Genomic DNA, 25,187 nt, shown 5'->3' on the forward strand with positions numbered 1-25,187 from the left:
CAATCTGTCCTCCAAAGGGTCTCACCCTGTAAGTCACTCATTCTTGGGTTGTGGGAACTGACCATGTGGCTCGCCAGGTGCAGCCAGACCTCAGAAACAGTGGGTCTGATAACACAGTGAGTCACAGATGGTCGGTGCTTCTGACTGTAGGATGTGCCCATCTGCACTGAGATGTTCTTCCTCAGAGCACACGGCCTCCCCCTTTGTTCCCCCAGGGACCACACACATTTTCTTTGATGGCACTCACTCACTCACTTCTTTTAACCCTGTGCCCCCCAAGTTCCCAGCCCTGTGACACTGAACGTTGTTCCTGCCACGTTCCCTGCTGCATTTATGCCTGCCCAGGGAAGATGGATGTTTGAATGAATGAATGAATGAATGAATGAATGAATGAATGAATAGACAATACTGCCAATACCAATACACCCATGCATTTATTTAGTGCCTCCTGCTGCCCACAGTGATGAAATAATTTAAATAAGTAAAGTTGATGTGGGCAGCCAACAACAACCCGAAATGACTGGAAGTATTTAAACCAGACCGTGGTGATCGGTTGGTGGTGAACAGGAAATGGACCATGTTTTAACAGATTTGAAATCCATTATAAGCTATGCATGTGAACATAGGTGAGAAGAAGGAAAGTCACAGAGAATTATCATAAACAGTTCTTAGAAGATGAATTCAAAGAAACTCCATTTCCTCATTCTGACACGATCAAGGTTTAAGTAATTAACATTTTAAATATTTTTTTTCCAGTTCACAAAGTAACCTTACACGTTTTATCATTTGGTCCTGAAAGAGTATATTGTTTTTGAGCAGTGAAAACAACACTGCTCGAAGGGTAGTATGAGCAACAATGAAGATTTGTGGGCATTTTACAGAGTTCAAGAGCCTTCACTCACATTATTTCCACCGACGCATTTCTGTTATTCATACCCTTGCAATTCACACGCCAGCAAAACGTTCGACTCGTAGCCCCTTGAACACAAAAGAGTCCCTCTGCCAGGGGTACCTCATCTGCTGAACCTGCCAGGTGAACCCTATTTGCCCTTCAAACATGGTATAGTCAATAGCAGCCTTCCTCCTTACCGGGCTCCCAGACAGGGAACAATTCCCCGGCAGGGGCCACCATGTTCGGAGGCCCAGAAGACCAATGAGCACAGCAAAAAGCAATGATTTGGAGTGACTAAGAAGCTCCCACGGTCACGGTCAGTTAATGACCCTGAGGAATCTGCCACCTGCTGATTGATCAGCAGACTCCATCTCCAAACTAGAGCAATGAACTATTGTCAGTACCTCCCAACAAAACTCAGTCCATGTTCAACAAACCCACTTTCTGGATCCTCCTGAGGTTTGGAATGTGGCAGGAACAACGTTCGAAGTCACAGGGCTGGGAATGGGGTGGGGGGCGCAGAGGGTTAAAGGCTTACTGTCACAACCACAGGTTAATCACAGGGGCGGAGAACATCCTAGAGCTCACCTCCAGGCCATTTACTATGCTCCTAGTGCAATTGGTTCTGTAATTTAGGATGCTTGACTTGGCAACATTTTAAAGACATGTTGGAGGGGTGGAGAGATGGGAGGTGGAGAGGAATAGTAAGAGGCTGCTGCTATGGCAGGTGAGCAGAGTGTGAAGGTCATGGGCATGAGAGGAGGTGTGTACAGGAGGGATGGCAGAGGCAGAAATCGTAACTCTTGGGAAGTGATTCGATAGGAGGGCAAAGAGGGGGTGGAATTTAAAGAGGATGCTGAAGTGTCAAGCTTAGGTGACAAAGATGATGGGAATATAAGGATCATGAAGAGAAATAAGGACAAGAAGAGGAAGAGAGGACTGTGCGTTTGCTTTTAACTTTTAATTCTGAGATAACTGTAGCTTCACATGCGGTTGTGAACAATAATATAGGGAGATCCAACACGGCCTTCGTGTACTTTCCCCCATAACCATAGCACAATATCACAATCAGGAAACTGACATTGATACAATCCATCAATCTTATTCAGATTTCACCAATTTGATATGAATAGTGTCTGTGTGTATTTAGTTCCGTGCAACTTTATTAGATGTGACCACCACCGCAGTTAAGATACACAAGAGTTCCTATCACAAGCATCTCTCCTTAGCTACCCTTTGTAGCCACAACCATCTGCTTCCTTCCTTCCTAGTCCCTGGCACCATACCATTTCCATCTCTGTATTTTTGTCATTTTAAGAATGCTATGGGATGGAATTATACAAAATGTAACTTTTGAATTTGGATTTTTTTTCACTCAACATAATTCCCTTGAGATCCATCTTTCTGCATTTCTTAGCTGGCATTTTCCTGTAAAAGAGAGCTTTCTCCCCTCCCCAGCCCCACCCCACACTCTTTTGGTATCTCTATGGATTGCTATCTTTTAAAATAATTTCATCATGTTATTACTCTCATCATGAACTCTTCTGGGTTTACCAGATACACTATCATATAATCTACAAGTAGAGATAGTTTGTACTTCCTTTATTTCCAATTTTTATGCCTCTACATTCTTTTATCTGATTGCATTGGCTAAAACCTCAGTGGCAATGTTAAGCAGCAGAAGAAATAGTGTCTTTACCTAGAAACAAAGTTTTGAATAGAGTTGAAGCACTGGAGGTGGAAAGGTAAAAGAGCACAGCGTTACGTCTCCACCCGAGCTCAGGGCTGGAGACAGGAATCTGGAAGAGGCAGCAGGGCATCACTGTTAAGAACATAGGCTCTGAGACTCCTAGCTCCTGGGTCCTCTAGCTGTGTGACCTCACTGGGTGACTGCAGGCAGTTTATCAAACCTTTCTGTGTCTCATTTGTAAAATGGCAGGAATAATTATAACATTTATTTCACCGTAGAATTGAATTAGTTAATATATGTAAAGAGATTAGAACAGCTTTTTGAACTTGGTAAGAAATTCAGTAAGCGTTAAGTCTTCTTTTATCATGTGGAAGCCCTCAGCACAGAGGTAAGACTTGAAACAATGAGCCTCCTGAGAATAGAATGGCAAGAGCCAAGGTCAAATCATTGGGAAACTCCTCCATTGAACCCTTCTGAACACTTTTTGGGTCACGGGTTCCTTTAAGACTCTTATGAAAGCTATCGCCTTCCTAATCCAAGTCTGAACATGCAAAGAACATCAGACAAATTCCAATAGTGGGGCATCCTCCAAAATACCCAACCAGTATTCCTCAAAGCTGTCAAAGTCATCGAAAACAAGGAAACTGGGAAACTGTCATGTAATCCTCATAGCCAAGAGGAGCTTGAAGGGACATGACAACTCAGTTAAATTTGGAATCCTGGATAGGACCCTGGAATAGGATAAGAACAGTAGGGGAAAACTGAGGGTATCTGAGTAAAGTATAAACTTTAGTTAATAATCAAGTATCCATATTGGTTATTAGTGGTGACAAATATACACACTAAGATATCCATAATAGGAAAAACTCGGGTCAGAGGATGTATAAAACAAGCGTAAAGTGAGCATTCAGGGAAAGAAAGCCAAGGAGACACAGAATAAGGGGGTCATGATGTTTTACGATACCGTGAATGAAGTTTCAAGGAGTAAGAGCTAAAGGAACCAGATGCTAGAGGAACCAGAGTTAAAGGAACCAAACTTTGAGGCGAACAAGCGTCACTGAAAAAAACATCATTCCAGTGCAAGCCAAAGGCACACTGAACAGTTATGGAGTGAGCGGGAAGGGAGGATGTAGGAACCATGAGGTGCAGGACTCCCATGAGATACTGAATCCCGAGGGAAGGAAATGAAGATTGACTGCTGGGGCGGCTGTAAGTACCTGGGATGCTTCCAGGCTGAGGAGGTGGTGGTGAGACTGGGGATGCCAGAGGGGGGCAGCTGATGGGGCACCACTCCAGAGGCAGCAGAGAGGAAGTGATCCGAGGCACACCATGTTGGCCTTAGCGAGACCAGGAATGTGGTTTACGTGGAAAGACAGAAGGAAGAGCCTATGATGCCTTAAAGGGGACATGATGGGGAAATGGTGAGATACAGAAAGAAAGTTGAGGAAGTTCAGAAATAAGGGGACAAATAAAGAATAAGTGAGAAGGGGCGATCAAGCTAATACTTCATGTGGACAAACTCTCAGTGTGGCTAAGGTTGGGCAGTAGTAGGAATGCAGAAGTAGCACCGAATCTTCTGATTTCTATTTCACTCCGCACATGCTATTCACTCTTAACCTGTGTTTCCCTATCTATGAGTGAGATGCCATTCCTTTCAAAGGGATGTTATGAAAATCTTGGGTAAACTTAAAAAAAAAAAATCTGTGTGCCAAAAGATAACATTATAATTTTCCAGCTAGTAAAGCCCAACCCAAGGATCCCCAAATTCTCATAAACTTCACCAACTATCACAGATAGCCTCTGGTTCCAATGTCCTCCTTCTAGTCTCCCACTGGAGGCAGATGAGCTTAAAGCACTGTGAAATTTGACCAGGGATCTGGGAGGAATTCTTCCCACTCCCTCTTCCAGACAGAGCATCTGAGGTGAGAGGGGGACAGAGTGAGCAGTCAGTGGAATGGGAAGAAGACTCAGGTCTCTGACACCCAGAGCTGACTTGCTTTCCCTCGACACTTAAGGGGTAGACCCAAATAGGACAGCGAGCTCTCAACTCAAAGTCATCGTGCTCAATACCTGACATTTTAAAATGAGGACAAAAATCTCTCTTCTATAAGATGGTCACATTTCTTACCCTACTGACACTCATTTCTGTTGACTGCACCGGCCACTCTCCTTTGTCTGCTTGATCTGCTAATCACAAAGGAAGGCTTTAATAAATCTCTCATGATGGTGGACTAGTAAATTCGTTCATGTTCTGTCAATATTTGCCTTATATACTTTAAAGCTATGTTACATATGAGTAAAGAATTTTTGTTTTTTGATGCTTGCTTTGTATATTTTGAAGCAATGTTTTTGGGTGCATCCAAGTGAAGTATTATATTTTCCTGTTCGATTGAACTTTTTTACCAAGGTTCTGGATTTCTATTAACACTTTTGCCTCAAAGTCTGATATTAATTAATGTAATTCTTTTGGATTGTGATTGTCCTTTCTTTTGGGTTGTGATTGTACATTCTTTTAGTTCCAAACTTTCAGAGCTCTTATGCTTGAAGCATGTCTCTTATAAACAAACATCATATAAGTTTATTTTTAAAAATTCCTTTTTCTTTAATTGCATTGTTAGTCCATTTACATTGGTTCTCATTGCTGATACATTTGGATTTATTCCCACTATCTTATTTTCTTTGTCCTGATCTTCTCTTTCTATGCATTTTTCCTCCCTTCTTTTGACTTACAGGAGTTTTTAGTCAATTCCATTGTTTTTTCTTTACTACTCTGTAAGGTATTCACTTGACTCTATCGTTTTAGATATCATTTTCAAAATTTTGCCATGAACCGAGATATTACAAAGTCCAAATTTAATCAATAACATAACCTTCCTCCCAAATAATAAGTAACCTTTGAATGCTTTAACTCCACTCAGCTTCCTGACTTCCAAGATTTTAATTCCATCTTGATGTCTTCTAGCCCTATAAAATAGACATTTTGTTTATTTTATGCAGTCAATATTGGTTTAGATTCACTCACAAGTTTACCTTTACCTTACTCACCATCTCTTCTTGCAACTTATACGTTCCCTCTGGGCTCATTACCTTTATTTATTTTTTTTAATTTAATTTAATTTTATTTTATTATGTTATATTAGTCACCATACAATACATCATTAGTTTTTGATGTGGTGATCCACGATTCATTGTCTTCGTATAACACCTAGTGCTAGAGACTCATTACCTTTCTTTTTGTTTTGGTTTTTTTTTTTTTTTTTAAGATTTTATTTATTTATTTGACAGAGAGCGAGCAAGAGCAGGAACACAAGCAGGGGGAGTGGGAGAGGGAGAAGCAGGCTTCCCCCTGAGCAGGGAGCCCGATGCGGGGCTTGATCCCAGGACCCTGGGATCATGACCTGAGCCGAAGGCAGACGCTTAACGACTGAGCCACCCGGGCGCCCTACCTTTCTTTTTGAAGTACAACATTAGAACAGAGTAAGCTGGTAGCATCAGTCCAAATGCATTAGTAGTTATAATCAATGTAAATGGACCAAACTCCGCAGTTAAAAAGATTTAATAGAAATCCAAAGGTTGGTTAGTAGTAAAAAAGTTCAACACACCAATAACATGGCTTCAAAATACACAAAACAAAAACTAATAAAATTGTCAACTTTTTGAGTTTCTCTATCTGGGTCTGCCAAATATCTAATTCATGTTTCTGCTATATTTATATTCAAGCCATCTGTTAGGTCCTTTATTTTCAGTTATTTTAACCAGTCTCTAGATGTTCTTATTCTTGCCTCATGTTTTCCAAATTCTCCCTCATCCCTTTTAGGATATTAAAAAAATTTTTTTTTTCTGCCCTATTGATTCTGCTTTGGCAAGTATAGGCTTCTCAGTTTGCTGTTCTTTCTTTCTTAATGGTGGCATTCCTCATTTGTTTTGTTATTTTCCCCTTTGAGATCACTGTTCCTGGGGATATCAACCCAAATGTCCTAGGAGAAGAGGCAAAGGCTGGGCCCCAGACATGGCCAGCCGGTGAGTTTGGGACTTGAAGGGGGCAAACCTTCAGGCCAGAGAGGTCCATTGCCTCCCTCTCCCCTATTGGCCACACCACTACCCTCACCTTCAGGCAACCTCTCTGAAGACAAGTGCACTGCTCTTCTCCAAGAGCTGTCTTTCTCCGTGGTAATCACCTAGCCTCAAAGGCAAAGAGCAGGAAGAGAGACTGCCCAGGGACCAGCCAGTCCCCTGTGGCTATCGCTGCCCTCTTTCCACTCAGCCTTGCTTAATGTTGCCCTGGGGTAAGCCCACTCCCCACTGCTAGAGGTAGCTGGCTGCTGATTTTCTGACTTACAGAGGTGATAGAGAAGGAAGCATATGGGAGAGAAAAGGACAATTAAAATCTCTGACCCCCAAAGGTGGCTTCCTACGCCCCCAATCTTGGCTGCCTCACACCTCCTAATACACAAACAAACAGAAAGATCCAGCCACTCTCCATCGTGTTTGTGCCAGTTCCTCAGATCTCTTAACAGCCCTTTTTCTTCTGTGACCCTCCAGGTTGGGTTTGCATGAGGGAGCCAGAATTCCATGCTACTCTGCTACCATGTCTGGGAGCACAGATCTCTTTAAAAGAGCCAGAGTTGTATTTATATATAATCCACATATATTATAGACAAGTCAGCTGAACCAAACACATAATAAAACATAAGAGATTAAAAAAAATAACCTGCCATACCTGAATCTTGGAACACGTTCTAATCCTGTGCCATTTCCAGCAAATGCAGAAGGATGTGATATTCTAGAAGCTGAGAAATGTAACTAATATTCAGTACATAATAACCTAGTACAGAGGTTCTCAAAGTAGATAGTCTGCAGACATTTCTTGAAATTGAATAAATAAGCCTGTCACTTCCAGGAAAACAATTCATAGTATTTATTGTGATAACTTTTGAGGTTTGATAATGACACATGATAAATTTGGATAAAATGATCAAATTTGAGCAAAATTAGAATTTGTATCATCACTGTGACCTTGACCACTTTCTAATACTTAAAGATTTTTCTAATGAGATCAGAGAGGTGACATTAACAAATCTAAATTTTTGTTATTGAATAATGAATGTGTTGATATTTAGAAGATCTATGTAACTCAGTGAACCATTTTTTCCCAAATGACTGATGCATGGTACTACAAAATCAGGTATGGGCACAAAGTTCAAAGTTTAAGACAGACCCATGGATTTTAGTCTAATAGCTCACTGATCTGCAGCTAACAATGAAGAAACTACCCCCTGTTGAGTTAGTAACAAAGAATATCCATCGTTACCTGAAAAGGCTATTAAAATACTTTTCCAGGGGGGCCTGGGTGGCTCAATCGTTAAGCGTCTGCCTTCGGCTCAGGTCATGATCCCAGGGTCCTGGGATCGGGCCCCGCATCGGGCCCTGCATCGGGCTCCCTGCTCAGCGGAAAGCCTGCTTCTCCCTCTCCCACGCCCCCTGCTGGTGTTCCCTCTCTCGCTGTGTCTCTCTCTCTCTCTGTCAAATAAATAAATAAAATCTAAAATAAATAAATAAATAAATAAAATAAAATACTTTTCCATTTTATAACAGTAAGAGGCTAGGATTTTCTTCATATACTTCAATCAAAACAACATATTGCAGTAGCTTGAATGCAGAAACAAATGTGAGAATCCACCTTCTATTAAGCCAGACAGTTTAAAAGGTTGCAAAAATGTAAAACAATACCACTCTTCCCACTGCTTTCTGTTGCTGTTGTTTTGGAAAATGTAGTCATTTTTTATAAAAATTGTTTGTTAGTGTGATGGCTTGTTATTGTTATTTTAAAATGAATAAATAAATAGGCACTTTTAAACTTTCCATTTTAATTTCTAATATGGTAAATAATGATTGATACAACTCACAAAAACAAAAGCTTCTAGGTCCTCAATAATTTTTTTTTTTTAAGATTTTATTTTATTTATTTGAGAGAGAGAGAATGAGAGAGAGCAAGCACATGAGAGGGGGGAGGGTCAGAGGGAGAAGCAGACTCCCCGCCGAGCAGGGAGCCCGATGAGGGACTCTATCCTGGGACTCCAGGATCATGACCTGAGCCGAAGGCAGTCGCTTAATCAACTGAGCCACCCAGGCGCCGCGGTCCTCAATAATTTTTAAGAGTGAAAGGGGTCCTGATATAAAAAGACTGGAGAATCACTGCCCTAGTCATATTGGTTGTTTATTTTTTAATTATTTATTTAAATTCAATTTAGTTAACATTAGTATATTATTAGTTTCAGGGGTAGAATTTAGTGATTCATCAGTTGCATACAACACCCAGTGCTCATTACATCACCTCCTTAATGTCCATCACCCAATTACCCTTCCCCCACCACCTCCCCTCCAGCAACCCTCAGTTTGTTTCCTAAAGTTAAGTCTCTTATGGTTTGTCTCCAACTCTGATTTCATCTTGTTTTATTTTTCCCTCCCTTCCCCTATGTTCGTCTGTTTTGTTTCTTAAATTCCACATATGAGTGAAATCATATGGTATTTGTCTTTCTCTGACTGGCTTATTTTGCTTAGCATAATACCCTCTAGTTCCATTCACGTTGTTGCAAATGGCAAGATTTCGTTCTTTTTGATGACTGAGTAATATCCCATTGCATATATGGACCACATCTTCTTTTTCCATTCATCTGTCGATGGACATCTTGGCTCTTTCCACAGTTTGGCTCTTGCGGACATTGCTGCTATAAACATTGGGGTGCATGTTGGTTGTTTAAAAACTGAAATACTTCTAGGCTCATTGGTCAGACCTTTCAAATGACCCATCCGAACTCATTACCCCTGCCCCACCCATACATCAGCAACAACAATACTCCAGGTTTCATCACGCTTCACTGTATTCCACCTCACAGATACTGTTTTTACAAACTGAAGGTTTGTGGCAACCCTGAGTTGAGCAACACTGTGGGTGTCATTTTTCCAACAGCATCTGATCGCTTCGTGTCTCTGTGCCATGTTTTGGTAATTCTCACAATATTCCAAACTTAGTCATTATGTTTGTTATGGTGATTTGTGATGATTACAACTTGCTGAAAGCTCAGATGATGGTTAACATTGTTTCAGCCATAAAGTATTTTTAATTAAGGTATGTACATTGTTTTTTATTTTTTTTATGTTTTTATTTAAATTCCAGTTAGTTCACATACAGTAAAATACTAGTTCCAGGTGTACAATGTAGTGATTCAACACTTCCATACATCACCCGCTGCTCATCACAAGTGCTCTCCTTCATCCTCATCACCTGTGTCCCCATCCCCCTACTCCTTCCCCTCTGGTGACCATCAGTTTGGTCGCTAGAGTTAAGAGTCTGTCTCTTGGGTTGTCTCTCTCTCTCTTTTCCCCTTTGCTTGTTTGTTTTGTTTCTTAGTCCACATATGAGTGAAATCATATGGTATTTGTCTTTCTCTGACCGACTTACTTCACTTAGCATTATACTCTCTAGCTCCATCCATGTTGTTGCAAATGGCAAGATTTCATTCTTTTTTATGGCTGACTAATGTTCCATTGTGTATATACACCCCCTTTTCTTCATCCATGTCATCAGCCGATGGACACTTGGGCTGCTTCCGTATCATGGCTATTGTAGATAATGCTGCAATAAACATAGGGGTTGTAAAAAACATTGTTTTTTAAAGACGTAATGCCATTGCATACTTAGTAGACCACAGTATAGTGTAAACAATTTTTTTGGAAACCAAAAATTTCACTGGACTTGCTTTACTGTGATATTTTTATTGCAGTGGTCTGGAACTGAACCTGCAATATCTTCGAGTTATGCCTGTAAAGGGTTAGTCCCTGGCATGCAGGGACTCCAGGACCCTCCAGAATCTCATGGCGTCTCTTCCCATTGGTTCCTGACCCTGCAAGCCTGCTTCTTCAATATTTTGAGTCCTGCTCCTGCAGAGAAACCAACTGCATTGTCCTCTGAGTGTTTGTGGTGACCTCATGTCAATGAAAACCTTTTTTCTACACTTCTGTCCTCTTCATTCTTGTTTCTTCCTGACACATTTAAGTTTGTTATTTGATAGCGTTTTCTGAAAGTAAAAGTGAGATTTTTTTTTTTAAAAGGCAGAAATGAGGGCTGCAATATTAGGCTTTCTTGTGATTCCTGTCCCACCACCTTGAGCTGTGTGGTTTGGACAATTTACTTAAGCCCTCTGAACCTCAATCTCCTCCTATGTGTAAAGTGGGATGACAATATCTACCTTTCAGGGTTGTTGTGAGCTTTAAAGGTAATCTATACAAAGAAGCAGCATACAGGCAGGGCTCAGATATCATAGTTACTAATATATATATATATATACATATATTGCCCAAAATGCAGGATCTGAGCTCTCTGACTTCTTCAAAGATAATGATCTGAATTAAACCACAACATTTCGCAAACACTTCCCAGTGACCCAGATAGTTTAGACGTAGCTCTACCTCTCACAAGAAAGAACCTTCCACCACTGGGTGGAAAGCACCGTCGTTCCTGAAGATTATGATTCTACGTGATGGGAAAGCACTGACCTAGGAATCAGGGGTCCTGCTCTATTGTCAGGCTTGCCAAAACTTGAGGCATGACACACAGCCTCAGTTTCCTTACCTACAAAATGTGTGGATGGACCTAAATAATCTTTAGGGTCTCTCTCAGCTCTCAGATCCTAGGATCCTATTAAGAGGAATATTCAACATGTCCTATGGTATTTTATTTTGTACCAAAACACTTGCTTTCTATAAGGCCCAAACTGCTGGATGGGTTTGCCAAGGAAGTTGGAGACTATCTTTGACATTAGGTACAATTTTGGGGATTTTTCTTAGATCTGACAGAGGAAATGAATGGCTTTAGTTCAAGAACCAGATTATTTCTTTATCAGGTACACCAAGCTCTTGATGTACTCCTATGTCCTTTATGTAAGCCTAGTAAATCATCATCTAGAAGTTTCTGTGCTTAGTTAATTGTTCTGGTGGAGAAAAGGAAGGCACAAAGTTGAAGCCTTCTACTCAGTGCTGGCTGGGCTGTGAGTAAACATCACTTGACCTTGATTCGCCCACTGAGAAAAGAATCTTATCTCAGACTCTGTCCACATCCTTTTGAATCCCCTTTATTTTCCTTGTCTTTCATGTTGCTCACATTGGCCACAAGGGCCAGAAGAGTTCTCTTTCATTTTGAACAACATCAGAGAAGAAAAACAAATCACCTAGCCCACAACCGTTTTTCACCCACCCACCTTTCCTCCAGCCAAGTAAGTTTTCACTGCATCCTCTTAGATACTGAGTAAGGCACATGGAAACAAAGTGCATTGTAAACAGGATCACTAGCACCTGAGTCCTGCTCCCTGTCCACCAGGGGACAGGTAGGTCCTTTGGAAAGGGGCAGATGGAGAGGGGAGATGTGGCAGACACCGGTACTGTGCAGAACCCACAGCATCTGGGAGTTTGTCAGAAATCACGTTAGCCTTCAAGCTTGCCCTACCGAATCCAAATGTACATTTTAATAAGACCCCCAGGCGACTTGTATGCACAGTAACATTTGAGAACCACGCCCATGGACAACATAAGCATAGTCCCACTGTTTGCAGAGAATCCACCTTAGACGTCACTCTCTCAGATCTAATGACCTACGGTGTTAGTATTTCTGGTTCACTTGAGGGACACAGAAACATCAGCAGAGAACTCATTTTAGTACTATTGCCCTTTCAAAAACAAAAGGGTAAAAGATAAAGGAGTAGCTTTATATTGGGGGAAGAGAGCTGAGGGCATGTGGAGAAGTGAAATAAAGGGGGTGTCAGGATTCCAAATCCAATTAGGATCCCCTGGTCTGCATCTCTCGCTCCTATCCTTCTCACTGTGTGACAGGACCCCTTACAGGAAGAAAGTACCTCATTTCACCAAGTTTCTCAGCTTTTATTTGAAACCCAAGCAGAGAGGCTGCGGAGGTGCCCTCCTGGGAACAGTGGTGCATAGTTGATGGGATGGCCTAATACTTGAGAGAACAGATGCCTGAGAGACAGAAAAGCTGGTTTGAACTTCTAAATCTGTTGCTGTGCATCTTGGTTGTCATTCCTGTCCTCCACGACACGAGAACTACAAATACCTAATCTTTCCCCGCCTAGCAGGGGCACGGTGAGATGGGGACGTTGAGCCTCCCAATCCACTGGAGGGAAAACAAAAACCAAACAAAACAACCGTGAAAAGAGAAGAGTGTCCTAGGGTTCCTCATCCTCACTCACCCTTCTCCCCAGACCTGTTTGGTGATACAGTCCAGAGGAAGGTGGCTCTAGTTACTGTCGCTAATGTCAGCTGAAGAAGCCAAAAGCACCCAAGGGGGGTTGCACTTGAGTTGAGCAGGAAATTCCCGGAGGCAACAAACCTGCAAATATCCCAAGGGAAGATGCCCCATGACTGTTGCAGGAGCAGTGATGAATGAAGGTGAAGTGTGAGAAAGAGGGGAAACACTTGGGAACCTGCCTGTGTCTTTCAAATTACCATTCAGAGCAAAACTCCAAAACAAGATGTGAAACACTGTCAGTGTCAGAAAAGCTTAATTTAACTCCCTCTCAGTACACGACAAAGCCCTTGGGATTTTCAGGATTAATAATAGGCATTGTCTGTCTCTTTTCCCCTCTGCCCACATAAAAGGTACAAGAGCTAAAAGGCAAGGCCACAGGAATATTATGAGCCTGAGCCTACAGTAGGTAGGACTCCTGTCCTCGGAGCCCCATTTTTCAAGCTCCGAGCATTTGCCGATACCATCCAATGCCAAGTTAGTAATCTGAAAGTTTCCTCCACTCCATAGAAAACAGACACTTTACTCTCAGAAGAGAAAATGATATCTAAATCCAGAATTAGACCAATACTGAAAAATTACAGAGAGGAAACTTCCCCTACCCACCTTCTAAAGAAAATTCTGGAAAAAAAACAAAAAGAAAGAAAAGGAGAGGAGAGGAGAAGGAAAAGAAGAAAAGAAAAGAAAAGAAAAGAAAAGAAAAGAAAAGAAAATTTGTGTTTGTTTCCTGAGCTTCCAGGCCCATTTGTGGGGTGAGCCAGGAGAATGAGTAGAACTGAGAGCATAGAACAATTTCTTTTAAAAAGTCAGAGCCGCTGGTAGAAGCAAGAAATGGATCTGGAAAGAGAAAAGCCCCTGTTGGCTGAATTTCAAGGAAGAATATTCAGAATTTTTAGTGAGTAAACCTAGTGAATGGATGTGGCTGCCATGCTGTGTGGGAAGAAGTTTTGTAAGTGATAATATAGGGGAAAAGTATTTAAAGACATCTTGCTGAGTCACATATGCGGAATTCTTCGTTACTCCTGTGCAAGACTTCGGAATAGACAGTGGTTTTGATTCTTTTTTTTTTTTTTTGCCCCCAGATGTTGTACTGCTGGGGTTTTGTTGTTTTGTTTTTGTTTTTTGGTTGTGTTGTTGTTGTTTTGTTTTGTTTTTTATGATACCTAGGAGGGCTAAAAATATTCCAGACTTACTCTTGTTAGATTAAGAAAAAGGAATGTTTCAGGGCTACCTTTCCCATGCTCTTGTACCTCCTATTTCTTCAGATGCTATCTGGAACACCCTTGGCAAGGCATTCCAGGGAAAAGGATTATAGCCAAGCTCTTCACCTGTTCTTATACAGATCAGAGAAGTTTCAGTGTTTCTAAATTCCAGGAAAGATGCTTTTATGAAAATGAAATCTGTGGGAGAAAGAACTTCTGGAATTCCCCTTGTCCCCACATGATGAATATCCTGAGATATTCAAGCTAATTTGTAATGACTCTGGGAATTTCCATGGTCTTATTTAGAAAAGCATATCGTTGTGTAATTCAACAGTTTTTAAGGACACAAAGTTGCCTCAAAGGCAATTTGCCTTAAAAAAGATTTAGGTGTTTAGAAATGTTCTTGGTTTGTGAATAAGTTACCAGAATCCAAATGCATCTGAGGTCAATCCTTGATTATTTGCGCTAATGAATAATTACAAGAGTTGCTAAGTATACTTCTTACTGATTTTCCTGAAGCAAAATTATAGTGAAGTGCAGCTCTCAAGTGTACAACTTGATGAGTTTTCAAATATGTACACTCATATAATCAACATTTCCATCACCTGTCTTCTTCCAGCCAGTCCCATGAACCACAGGTAACCTCTGATTTCTTTCTGTATACTGGTTCTATCTTTTCTCGAACTTCCTACAAATGGAATCAAACAGTATGTATGATTTTGTGTATGTTTTCTTTTGTTCAACACAATATTTTTGAGAGTATTTAAAGCCACTATAAATATTTTGTATAAGTCTTCTTGTGAACATATGCTTTCACTCCTCTTAGATAAATACCTTGGAGTGGAATGGTTGGATCCTAGGATGGGGACATAGATAGTTAACTTCCCTAAAAAAACAAAAACAACTCTCAGCTTTCTGAGGAATGCTATCATTTTACACTCCCACCGGTCATGTAAGAGAGTTCTGGTACTTCTACCTTCTCTCCTGCTTTTGTTGTTGTTAGTCTTACCTATATTACCTGTTCTGATGGAATATTCCGTGGTGGTTTCCAATTTGCTTTTTTTGATGTCTATGGATGTGGAGCATCCTTTCAAGTGCTTACGGATAATCATCTGTCTTCTTTGGAGGAGTGACTTGCTCAAGTCTTGGCGCATCTGTTTATTGGGTTGTTTGCTTTTTAGGATTGATTTGTAGTTCTTTAGATAATGTGGACACAAGCCTTTTTGTCAGAGGTGCGTGTTGCAAACATATGCTTCCAGTCTATCACTTATTTTTTCATATTCTTAATGTCTTGGGATGACCAGAAGTTTTTGATTTACTTATCTTTTACAGTTGGTACGTTTTGGGTCCTCTCTAGGAAATCTTGGCCTATCCCTAGTTTGCAAAGCTATTTGCCTTCACTGGCCCTTAGAAGCTTAATAATTTTAACTCTTATGTGTATACCTATCATGGATAAATCTAGGGTATGAATTTTTTTATGTTCAGATATATAATAAAATTAATTTTTGTATGTGAAGTAAGGTTCTTTTTCCCCATAAATTTATCCATTTGTTCCAGAGCATTTGTTGAGAAGATTTTCCTGCCCTCATTGAACTGCCATGGCATATTTATAAAACAATTAACTGAACATACATGTGTGAGTCTATTTCTGGCCTTTCTATTCTGTTCCATTACTCTATTTGTCTATCCTTCTACCAGTTTAAACTGTCTTGGTTACTGCAGCTTTATAGGAAGTCTTGGTATCAGATGATATGAATTCTCCAAAATTGTACAATCTTATTAAGATAGCCTTAGTCTATTGTGTTTCCAAAGAGGTTTTAGAATCAACTTGTCAAATTTCTACCAAAAAGTGTATTGGATTTTTTTAAATTGTAATTGCATTGAATTTGTTGATCAACTTAAGGTGAACTGATGTCTTTTTTCAAAGAATGAATCTTCCAATCCATAAACATTGTACATTTCTCCATTTATGTAGTTAATTTATGTTGGCAATGTTTCAGAGTTTTCAGTTCAGAAGTCTTGCGAGCTTTTAGTAAATTTATTCATGAGTATTTTATTTTTTTATGCTATCATAAATGATTGTTTTTAAATTTTTTAATGTTCTAATTGGTTGCTTCCAGTATATAGAAATAAATACAAGTGATTTTTGTATATTAAGACTGCTAAATTTACCAAGTTGTAGTAGTTATTTTTCAGATTTCTTAGTAATTTTATGTAAGCAATCGAGCCATCTGTGAATAACATTTATTTTGAAATCTACTTTCTGATATTAATGTAGCCACACCAGCTTTCTTATGCATACCTCTGCATAATGTATCTTTATATATATTTTATTTTCAATCTATCAGTGTCTTTGTATTTGAAGTATGCTCTCTTGTAGACAGTACAGGGTTGGGGCCTGCTGTTTTATCCAGTCTGAAAGTTCCTATCTTTAAATTTATGTGTTTGGTGTATGTTTCATACAATTACTGACATGGTTGGCTTTAAGTCTGTCCTTCTGCTACCCTGTTTCCCAGGTGTCCCATTTGGTTTTGTATTCCTCTATTCTTCTTTTGCTCTCTTAATTTTGGCTAACCAAAAAAGTATTTTAATACTCTATTTTATGTCTTCTATTGCCATTTTAGCTACATTCTTTGTATTGTTATTTGGCAACTTCCCTAAGCTTTCCAGTATGCATCCTTAACTTATCACGATCTCCTTAGACTTAGGATCGTATCATTTCACATATAAGAACTTTATGAAAGAAATATTCCACTTACCCCAACTGTTATACTGTAGTTGTTACACATTTTACATTCACATATGCAATAAAACTCACCATGCACTATTATTTTTATTTTAAATAGTTCTTTTTCAAAGAAATTAAAAGATGATCTTTCTACTTACCTAAATATCTACCAGCACTCCATTCTTTTCCTGTAGACCTATTTCTGTTATAATTATCCACATAGCCTGCAGAATTCCCTTTCAGCATTATCTTTTATAACACAGGTGTGCTGGTAATACATTCTCTAAGCTTCCATTTATCTGAAAATATATTAATTTCATCTTCATTTTTGAAAGAATTCCAGGTTGGCAGGCTTTTTTCCTTTTTACAACTTTGAATATGTTCTACCATTATTTTCTGACTTCCACTGTTTCTGCTGAAAAGTCAGCCATTATTCACTATTGTTCCCTGTATGTGGTGTGTCCTTTTTCTCTGGCTACTTTCAAGATATTCCCATTATCTTTAGTTTTCAGCAGTGTGGCTATGATGTATCTAGGTGTGGTTTTCTTTATATTTATCCTGCTTGGAATTCACTGCTTGAAGCATCTTGGACCTCTAAGTCAACGTTTGTCATCAAATTTCAGACATTTTGGCTATTATTTCTTCAACTATCTTTTCTGCCCCATTCTTAATGTCCCACTGCTTTGGGACTTCAATTAAATATGATAGGCTATCTGATATTTTCCCACAGGTTACTGAAGGTCTATTCAAATTTTTGTTTGAAATTTTTTTCTCTGTGCTCATCAGTTTGATAATTTCTATTGATCTGTCTTCAAGGTGTGGTGAAGCTTATTTCAGATATTATAATTTTCAGTTCTAGAATTTTTATTTGGTTCCTTCTTATAGTTTTCATTTGTCTTCTGAGATATCCTATTGATTCACTCATTATGGCCATGTTTCCTTGAAATTGGTAGTTGACAATTTTTTTCTTAAAGGGCCAGAGAGTAAATATTTTCAGCTCACGGGCCACCTAGTCTCTGTTGCAACCACTCGACTCTGCCTTTACCGCATAAAAGCAGCCACAGACAAAATGTAAATGAATGAGTGTGGGTTTGTTCCCATAAAACTTTCTTTATAAAAATAAATGGCAATCAATTGTCTGCTAATTCCAAAATCTGGGTCATTTTAGGGTCTGTTTCAACTGACTCCTTTTTTTTTTTTTAAATGGATCACATTTTCCGGGCGCCTGGGTGGCTCAGTTGGTTAAGCGACTGCCTTCGGCTCAGGTCATGATCCTGGAGTCCCGGGATCGAGTCCTGCATCGGGCTCCCTGCTCGGCAGGGAGTCTGCTTCTCCCTCTGACCCTCCCCCCTCTCATGCTCTCTCTATCTCATTCTCTCTCTCAAATAAATAAATAAATAAATAAATCTTAAAAAAAAAAGATCACATTTTCCTATTTCTTCACATGTCCAGAATTTTTAAAAACTTGCTGGATATTGTGAATTATACATTTAGAAGGTCTGGAATATGTTGTCTTCCTTTAAGAGGTATTGAATTTTGTTCTTACAGGCAGTTCAATTACCTGTGCATCCTCCTATCTAACAGGTTTGGTTTTAGTCTTTGTAAGGGTGGGTCTGTTTGGGGGAGTACCCAAATTCCAGCCATGCCAGCAGCCTAGAACTCTGATTTTTTTCTCTCCTCAGGCAGTGAGACCATGGCTCTGCTTGGGTTCTGCTTTGGTGCGACTTGGCAGGAAAGTGGCCATGAAGGAATCCATGGCAATGGTGGGGTTCACTTCATGGTTCCCTCTTCTCAAATAATATAGTGCTGTACTGTCTGTTACTAAATACCTGGAAACACTTTCTTTGCACATTTTGTCTGGTTTTAAAGTTGTTTTCAGCAGGAGGGTAAGTTTTGGTACCAAAATTTTGTCATGGCTAGAGGCAGAAGTCCTCATTGATTTTTCCCCCCTTCAATTATTTTATCTAGCTCAGGGAATAGCCATTGCTTATAAGTTTTTTTTTTTTTAATTGACTTTATGGTTTAAAGTAGTGTTAGGTTTACAACAAAACCAAACAAAAGGTACAGAGATTCTTCATATACTTCTGACCTCGTTCATGCACAGCCTCCCACATTATCATATTATCAACAGCCCCCACCAGGTAGTGTATTTGTTTCAGTTGATGAACCTACGGTGACATTTCATTATCACCCAGAGTCCACAGTTTACATTAGGCTTCACTCTTGGTGTTGCATATTCTACGGGTTTGGGCAAATGTATAATGACATGTATCCACCATTATAGTATCCTACAGAGTATTTTCACTGCCTCAAAAATCCTTTGTATGCTGCCTGTTCACCTCTCCCTCCTCCCTAACACCTGGCAACCAGGATCTTTTTACCGTCTCCATAGTTTTGTCTTTTCCAGAGTGTCATACAGTTGGAATAACACAGTATGTAGCATTTGAAATCGGCTTCTTTCACTTAGGAATATGCATTTAAGTTTCCTCCATGTCTTTTCTTGGCTTGATAGCTCACTTCTTTTTAGCACTGAATACTATTTTATTGTCTGGATGGACCAGAGTTTACTTATCCATTCACCTACTGAAGGACAGCTGAATGTAGCTTCCAAGTTTTGGCAATTATGAATAAAGCTGCTAGAAACATCTGTGTGCAGATTTTTAGGTACACATAACTTTTCAACTCTTTGGGTACATACCAAAAAGCATGGTTGCTAGATTGCACAGTAAGAGTGTGTTTAGTTTTGTAAGAAATTGTAAAAACCCTCTTCCAAAACGGCTGTGCCATTTTGCATTCCCACCAGCAAGGCATGTGGGTCTCTGTTGCTCCACATCCTTGCCAGCATTTGGTGTTCTGGATTTTGGCCATTCTAAAGGTGTGTAGTGGTATCTCCTTGTTGTTTTATTTGCACTTCCCTGATAACATATGATGTGCAGTATCTTATCATATGCTCATTTGCCATCTACATATCTTCTTTTTTTTTTTTTTAAAGATTTTATTTATTTGAGAGAGAGAGAGCATGAGAGGGGGGAGGGTCAGAGGGAGAAGCAGACTCCCCGCTGAGCAGGGAGCCCGATGCGGGACTCGATCCAGGGACTCCAGGATCATGACCTGAGCCGAAGGCAGTTGCTTAACCAACTGAGCCACCCAGGCGCCCGCCATCTACATATCTTCTTTGGTGAGGTGGCTGTTAAGGTCTTTGGCCCGTTTTAAAAACTAGGTTGTTCATTTTCTTATTGTTGAGGTTTAAGTCTTCTTTGTATATTTTACATAACAGCCCTTTAGCAGATATATCTTTTGCAAATATTTTCTCTCAGTCTGTGGCTTGTTTTCACTACCTTGACAGTGTCTTTTGAGAGCAGAAATTTTTTATTTTAATGAGGTCCAGCTTCTCGATTCTTTCTTTCATGGACTGTGCCTTGGATGGTGCATCTAAAAAGTCATCACCAAATCCAACGTCATCTAGACTTCTCTTATATTATCTTCTAAGAGTTTTATAGTTTTGTGTTTTACATTTAGGTCTGTGATCCATTTTGAGTTAATTTTTGTGAAGGACGTAAGGTCTGTGTCTAGATCCGTTTCTTTGCGTGTGCATACCCAATTGATCTAGCACCATTTATTGAAAAGACTACCCTTGCTCCATGGTATTGTCTTTGCTCCTTTGTCCAACATCAGGTGACTATATTCGTGTGGGTCTATTTCTATTTCTATTTCTCTATTCTGTTACATTGGTCTATGTGTTATTTATTCTTTCGCCAATACCACATTGTTTTGATTACTGTAGCTTGATAGTAAATCTTGAAGTCAGGTAGTGTCAGTCCTCCAACTTTGTTCTTCTCCTTCAATACTGTGTTGGCTATTCTGGATTTTTCTGCCCCTCCATATGAACTTTAGAATCATTTTAGAATCAGAATTGATATCCATACAATAAGTTACTGGGAGTTTTATTGGGATTGCATTAAATCTATAGATCATGTTGGGAAGAATTAACATATTGACAATATTGAATCTTCCTATCCATGAACATGAAATATCTCTCCATTTATTGAGTTCTTTGATTACTTATGCCAGAGTATTGTAGTTTTCCTTATATTGTTCTTATAGATATGTTGTTCTATTTATACGAAAGCACTTTATTGTGGTGGTGCTAATGGAAATGGTATTGTGTTATTAAGGTCAATTTCCATTTGTCCTTGCTGGTATATAGCAAAGCAACCGACTTTTGTATAATAGCTTTGTATCCTGCAACCCTGCTAAAATTGCTTATTAGTACCACAAGGGGTTTTGTCTGTTCTTTCAGATTGTCTACGTAGACAATCATGTCATCTGCAAAAGGAAGTTTTATTCCTCCCCAATCTGTACATCTTTTATTTCCTTTTCTTTTCTAATTGCATTAGCTAGGACTTCCAGCACCATGTTGAAAAGTGGTGATGAGAGGGTACATCCTTGCCTTGTTCTTTCATTGGTTTTTGGGATTATTATTATTACCTTGTTTTAGCAACAGATTTACCTTCTGATACTCAAAACATAGGTTGGTATTGATGTACAACAAGTATCAGTGAATGGTACTGAGGATATGGGCTGTAGAGAGAGATGACCTCTTGCAGGAGACAGAGTCAAGGTATACTTCAGCCCTGCCTCTATCTGAATTACCATTCTCCTTTCCTGGACAGAGGAAAAAAGGAAGGAAGCAGAACGGGCATCTATTTTTTGTCTATTATGTGCGGGGTGCTCTGCAAGTTACCTTTGTATGTTATTTCATGCAATCTTTAAAACAAACAGTAAGGGGTACCTGGGTGGCTCAGTTGGTTGGGCATCTGCCTTCGGCTCAGGTCATGATCCCAGGGTCCTGGGATTGAGCCCCGCATCGGCCTCCTTGCTCGGCAGGAAGCCTGCTTCTCCCTCTCCCTCTGCCTGCCACTCCCCCTGCCTGTGCTCTCTCTCTCTCTCTGTCAAATAAATAAATAAATAAAATCTTAAAAAAAATAAAAATAAACAAATAAAACAAACAGTAAAATGATGACGATGATTATAATACCCAGTTTACAGAAAGAGTGGCCAAGCCTTAGATAAGTAAAAGCAGTGACACTATATAGCTAGTAAGCTGGTAGAGCTAGGATCTAGAAGCCCATTTTTCTCCCCTTTCCACCATGCTACCTTTCTTGCCTTAATATGATGATTATTATGATTACCAGTATTTATTCAGTACATAGGTTACATGTCCCTTCACAATCACTGGCCCTTTGAGCCATTCAAATTGTTTCCATTTAGACCCTTCTTGGTGAGAGCTGGGGTGAGCTGTCCACACTCTCCTCATCTTCCGTGATTTCGGAGATCAGGAGTATCCTGAGTCTTGGACAAGGGTGGTCTTCAGCACGGCAAGACGCTGGGCACAGCGTAAGGACAAAGAGAAGTCTCACTCCAATGGAGTGATGATTAATAAGCAATCGCTGGACTGTCCTCTGCCAGCAACGAGTGCAGCAACCAGCTGGATGTGGTGCCTGTGCTGGTTCCTGTGATCCTTCCTAGCCACTCTCCTTATCCAGCCTGTGGCTTTTCCCTAAAAATCTAATCTCTCGAAGCAGGACTTGTTGCAAGATATGCAATGGAATCATTTTTCTGATTTGAGCAGCGCCTTTTATTTCCTTAATACTTGGGCATTTGGCCACTATTTCAGGTGTCCTTGGTGGGAAACCAGTGTCTGTTTTTGAAGGGGGCTGAGAAAGGGTCAAGTTTTTGTGGTATGAGAAGGAATTTGGTAAACTCAGTGGTGTGTAGGTGAGTGAAAAATACATACTTCCTACTTGCCAGACTTTGGGTAGAGCACTTTGCATATATTTCTCAAAAAGAAAAGAAAAGAAAGGAAAGGAAAGGAAAGGAAAAGAAAAGGAAAGTGGTACAGAATCATTAATTATAGAAATTCTGACAATCCTTATTTCCTGAAAAGTATTTCTCGCCGACACATGTCCCTCAATTAAATTTACATGGCTTTCCTCCTTCTTTTCCTCATATCTTCTGGTCGTCTTCTCTCTTTCTATACTTGTTCAGCATGAGGCATATTCAGAATAAAACCTCATTCGTTTCTATTCATTTAGTTTGAAATAAATTGTAATGTGGAGAGGAACTTGGTTGAAGTCAAAGTTTGCACCATCTCTGATACAAAGGTTTCTAAAGGACGGTGGCGACAGCCTTCATTTCTTTCTGGGAAGAGGTGGAGGCACCCATAAATCCTTTAAAGAAAGTGAAGTGTGTGACGAAATCATCACAGGGTTAAGTATGTGAGTGTTAGAGTGGAACCTCCTGAACTCCTAACACACCTCTCTTTCTTTGCAGACCTTTGTGACGATAACCCACCAAACCTCCAGCATGCCACATACAGAGCTCTCCAATACAAGACGGGCACGATGTTAAATTGCGGCTGTGAGAGAGGCTTCCGCAGACTAAGCAACTTCATGCGTTGTGCAGGAAACTCTAGCCACGCTTCCTGGGAAAACAAATGCCAATGCATAAGTACATGTAAGTGTTTCCTTTTGTGACACCGAGGGAAAGAGAAGAACCCCAGCAAAGAGGGAGACAGAAGCTCACACCTCATGCCACCCATATGCTGACTGGTGCCACTCACCTATCCTAGCTCCACCCCCAGCAACATGGCAGCGTGAATTCCCAACAGCTCCCCAGGATGCCTCTGTGCCCTCCCTCTTCAGTGTCCATATCCGCAACCCTAAGGAAGAAGCTCTGGGTGGAAAAGTGGAGGCAGTGGGCGAGGCATTTCCTTCCCTGATGAGAGTTAAAAATAAAGGGAAGAGAAGCTCATGCTACTGAGTCAGAGAGTCTTATCTATTACGAAATTTTTTTTTCTTTTTTTTTTTTAAGATTTTATTTATTTATTTGAGAGAGAGCAAACATGAGAAAGCATGAGCGGGGTGAGGGGCAGAGGGAGAAGCAGGCTCCCCGCTGAGCAGGGAGCCCGATGTGGGGCTCGATCCCAGGACCCTGGGATCGTGATCTGAGCCGAAGGCAGACGCTTAACCAACTGAGCCACCCAGGCACCCCTATTACGGAAATTTTCAGTGTGACTCCCATGGGGCCTTTTGGGCATTTCTTCAGAGGGCAAATACATGGTCAAGCAGAAAGGACTGTCAGTCCAGGGTCTTCCCAGCCCAGTGTCAGGAACTGGCATTCCAGAGTGTGAGAAATAAATTCCCCCAAAGACCCCACTGTCCCCTGTTCCAGTCCTGCAAGACCCTGGCTGCGCTGGGGGAACAGGGAGAAAATCAAGTCCAAAGGCAGGTCAGGCCGGTGTGTGGGCGAGACCCCAAATCTACACTGGGGAAGCAGAGAGGAAGAGGAAGCTGTTCCCTTCGAATGTCTTTATTTCTGGACTTTTTACCCTGGCTTGAGAGCCTGTGGCCCTCACTGCCAGACGTGACTGGAATCAGCAGTGGACTAAGGGTCCTGAACCTCATAGCTGCTGGCAAGGGCGAGCAGAGAAGGCAGAACTGCTCGCTAGGAGACTGTAGGCCGGTCACCTTCCTGGAGTGGAATGTGGAGGGAATGACCCCCGAGGGGCTTTCTAAACCTAAGTTGCGCTGATTTTGCTATTCTGTGTTCTTCTTTGAATCCTGAAAGCTCTCTCACAAGCCCGATTTCTCTACCAGGTCTTTTGTCCACTCTGTGATACTAGAACGTGGTGAAAAGTGGGGGGGTCCATTTGTCCTTTTATTCCTCAGCCCTGGAGATGGTGTCTGTGAGCCACAGAGAGTTCTGTGCCATCCACACCAGGCACAGACTGCAAGGTCTGGGGACCTCTGCTGAAGCACCCCATTGCCTCTTTTCCCAGCAGACCCTCCCCGGACCCTCAGCTAGAATCCCGAGCCCCTCACGGCGGTGCCCATACTCAACTCCTTTGCCAAAGTCTTCACATTAGAGAGGAGTGTGGTAGGAGGCTTCTCTTGTGCTTGCTTTAAGACTGAATCCCTTTACCTTTTAAGTGGACTGCTTTCGGGAAACAAGGGGAGTCACACCATTCCTCCCGGCCATTGCGCCGCTTGCGCACAAGGCTGGCAGGTGGGTGGCAGGAATGGAGTCCCTTTAGGGGCGACACACATGCATCAGACAATCTTTCAGTTCCTTCAGAAACACGTTGTGGGCCACTGACATCATGCACGGGAATACTGCCAGGCCCCACTGAGAGCACCCCAAGGGCAGCGCGTGTGTGTGTGGCTCTTCTTTGTAACCCCTGCACCCCAATACTGCCTGGCATGTCACAGGCAGTGGAAAGGTGCTCTTTGAATAAATGAATACACAAAGAGTGTTTTCTATTTTAAGCCTCTGTGAAGTTATTTGCTTCTTTCTATCTA

At 40.8% G+C, this 25,187-nt stretch overlaps 1 protein-coding gene and 1 long non-coding RNA gene across 3 annotated transcripts in view; one reads left to right on the forward strand and one right to left on the reverse strand.

The window, feature by feature from the left end:
* IL2RA (interleukin 2 receptor subunit alpha) overlaps nucleotides 1-25,187 on the forward strand; it is a 50,956-nt gene that overhangs the window by 14,594 nt on the left and 11,175 nt on the right. For both annotated transcript variants that reach the window (XR_010411723.1, XM_064592103.1), the window contains exon 2: nucleotides 23,161-23,343. Coding sequence is in view for 1 of the 2 variants with exons in the window: in XM_064592103.1 (XP_064448173.1) it covers nucleotides 23,161-23,343 (183 nt within the window). In the remaining variant the exon portion in view is untranslated. The remainder of the gene's footprint in view (nucleotides 1-23,160; nucleotides 23,344-25,187) is intronic.
* Nucleotides 8,200-25,187, reverse strand: part of LOC135364506 (uncharacterized) — a 28,269-nt gene continuing 11,281 nt past the window's right edge. The window contains exons 3-4 of the long non-coding RNA XR_010411724.1: nucleotides 23,145-23,311; nucleotides 8,200-10,218 (exon numbers count right to left, since the gene is read on the reverse strand). This is a non-coding gene — a long non-coding RNA (uncharacterized LOC135364506). The remainder of the gene's footprint in view (nucleotides 10,219-23,144; nucleotides 23,312-25,187) is intronic.

This window comes from Mirounga angustirostris, unplaced genomic scaffold (genome assembly GCF_029215605.1).
Source record: "Mirounga angustirostris isolate CCGP_5_RB_7025 unplaced genomic scaffold, mMirAng1.0.hap1 SCAF_5, whole genome shotgun sequence".
Classification (NCBI taxonomy): domain Eukaryota; kingdom Metazoa; phylum Chordata; class Mammalia; order Carnivora; family Phocidae; genus Mirounga; species Mirounga angustirostris.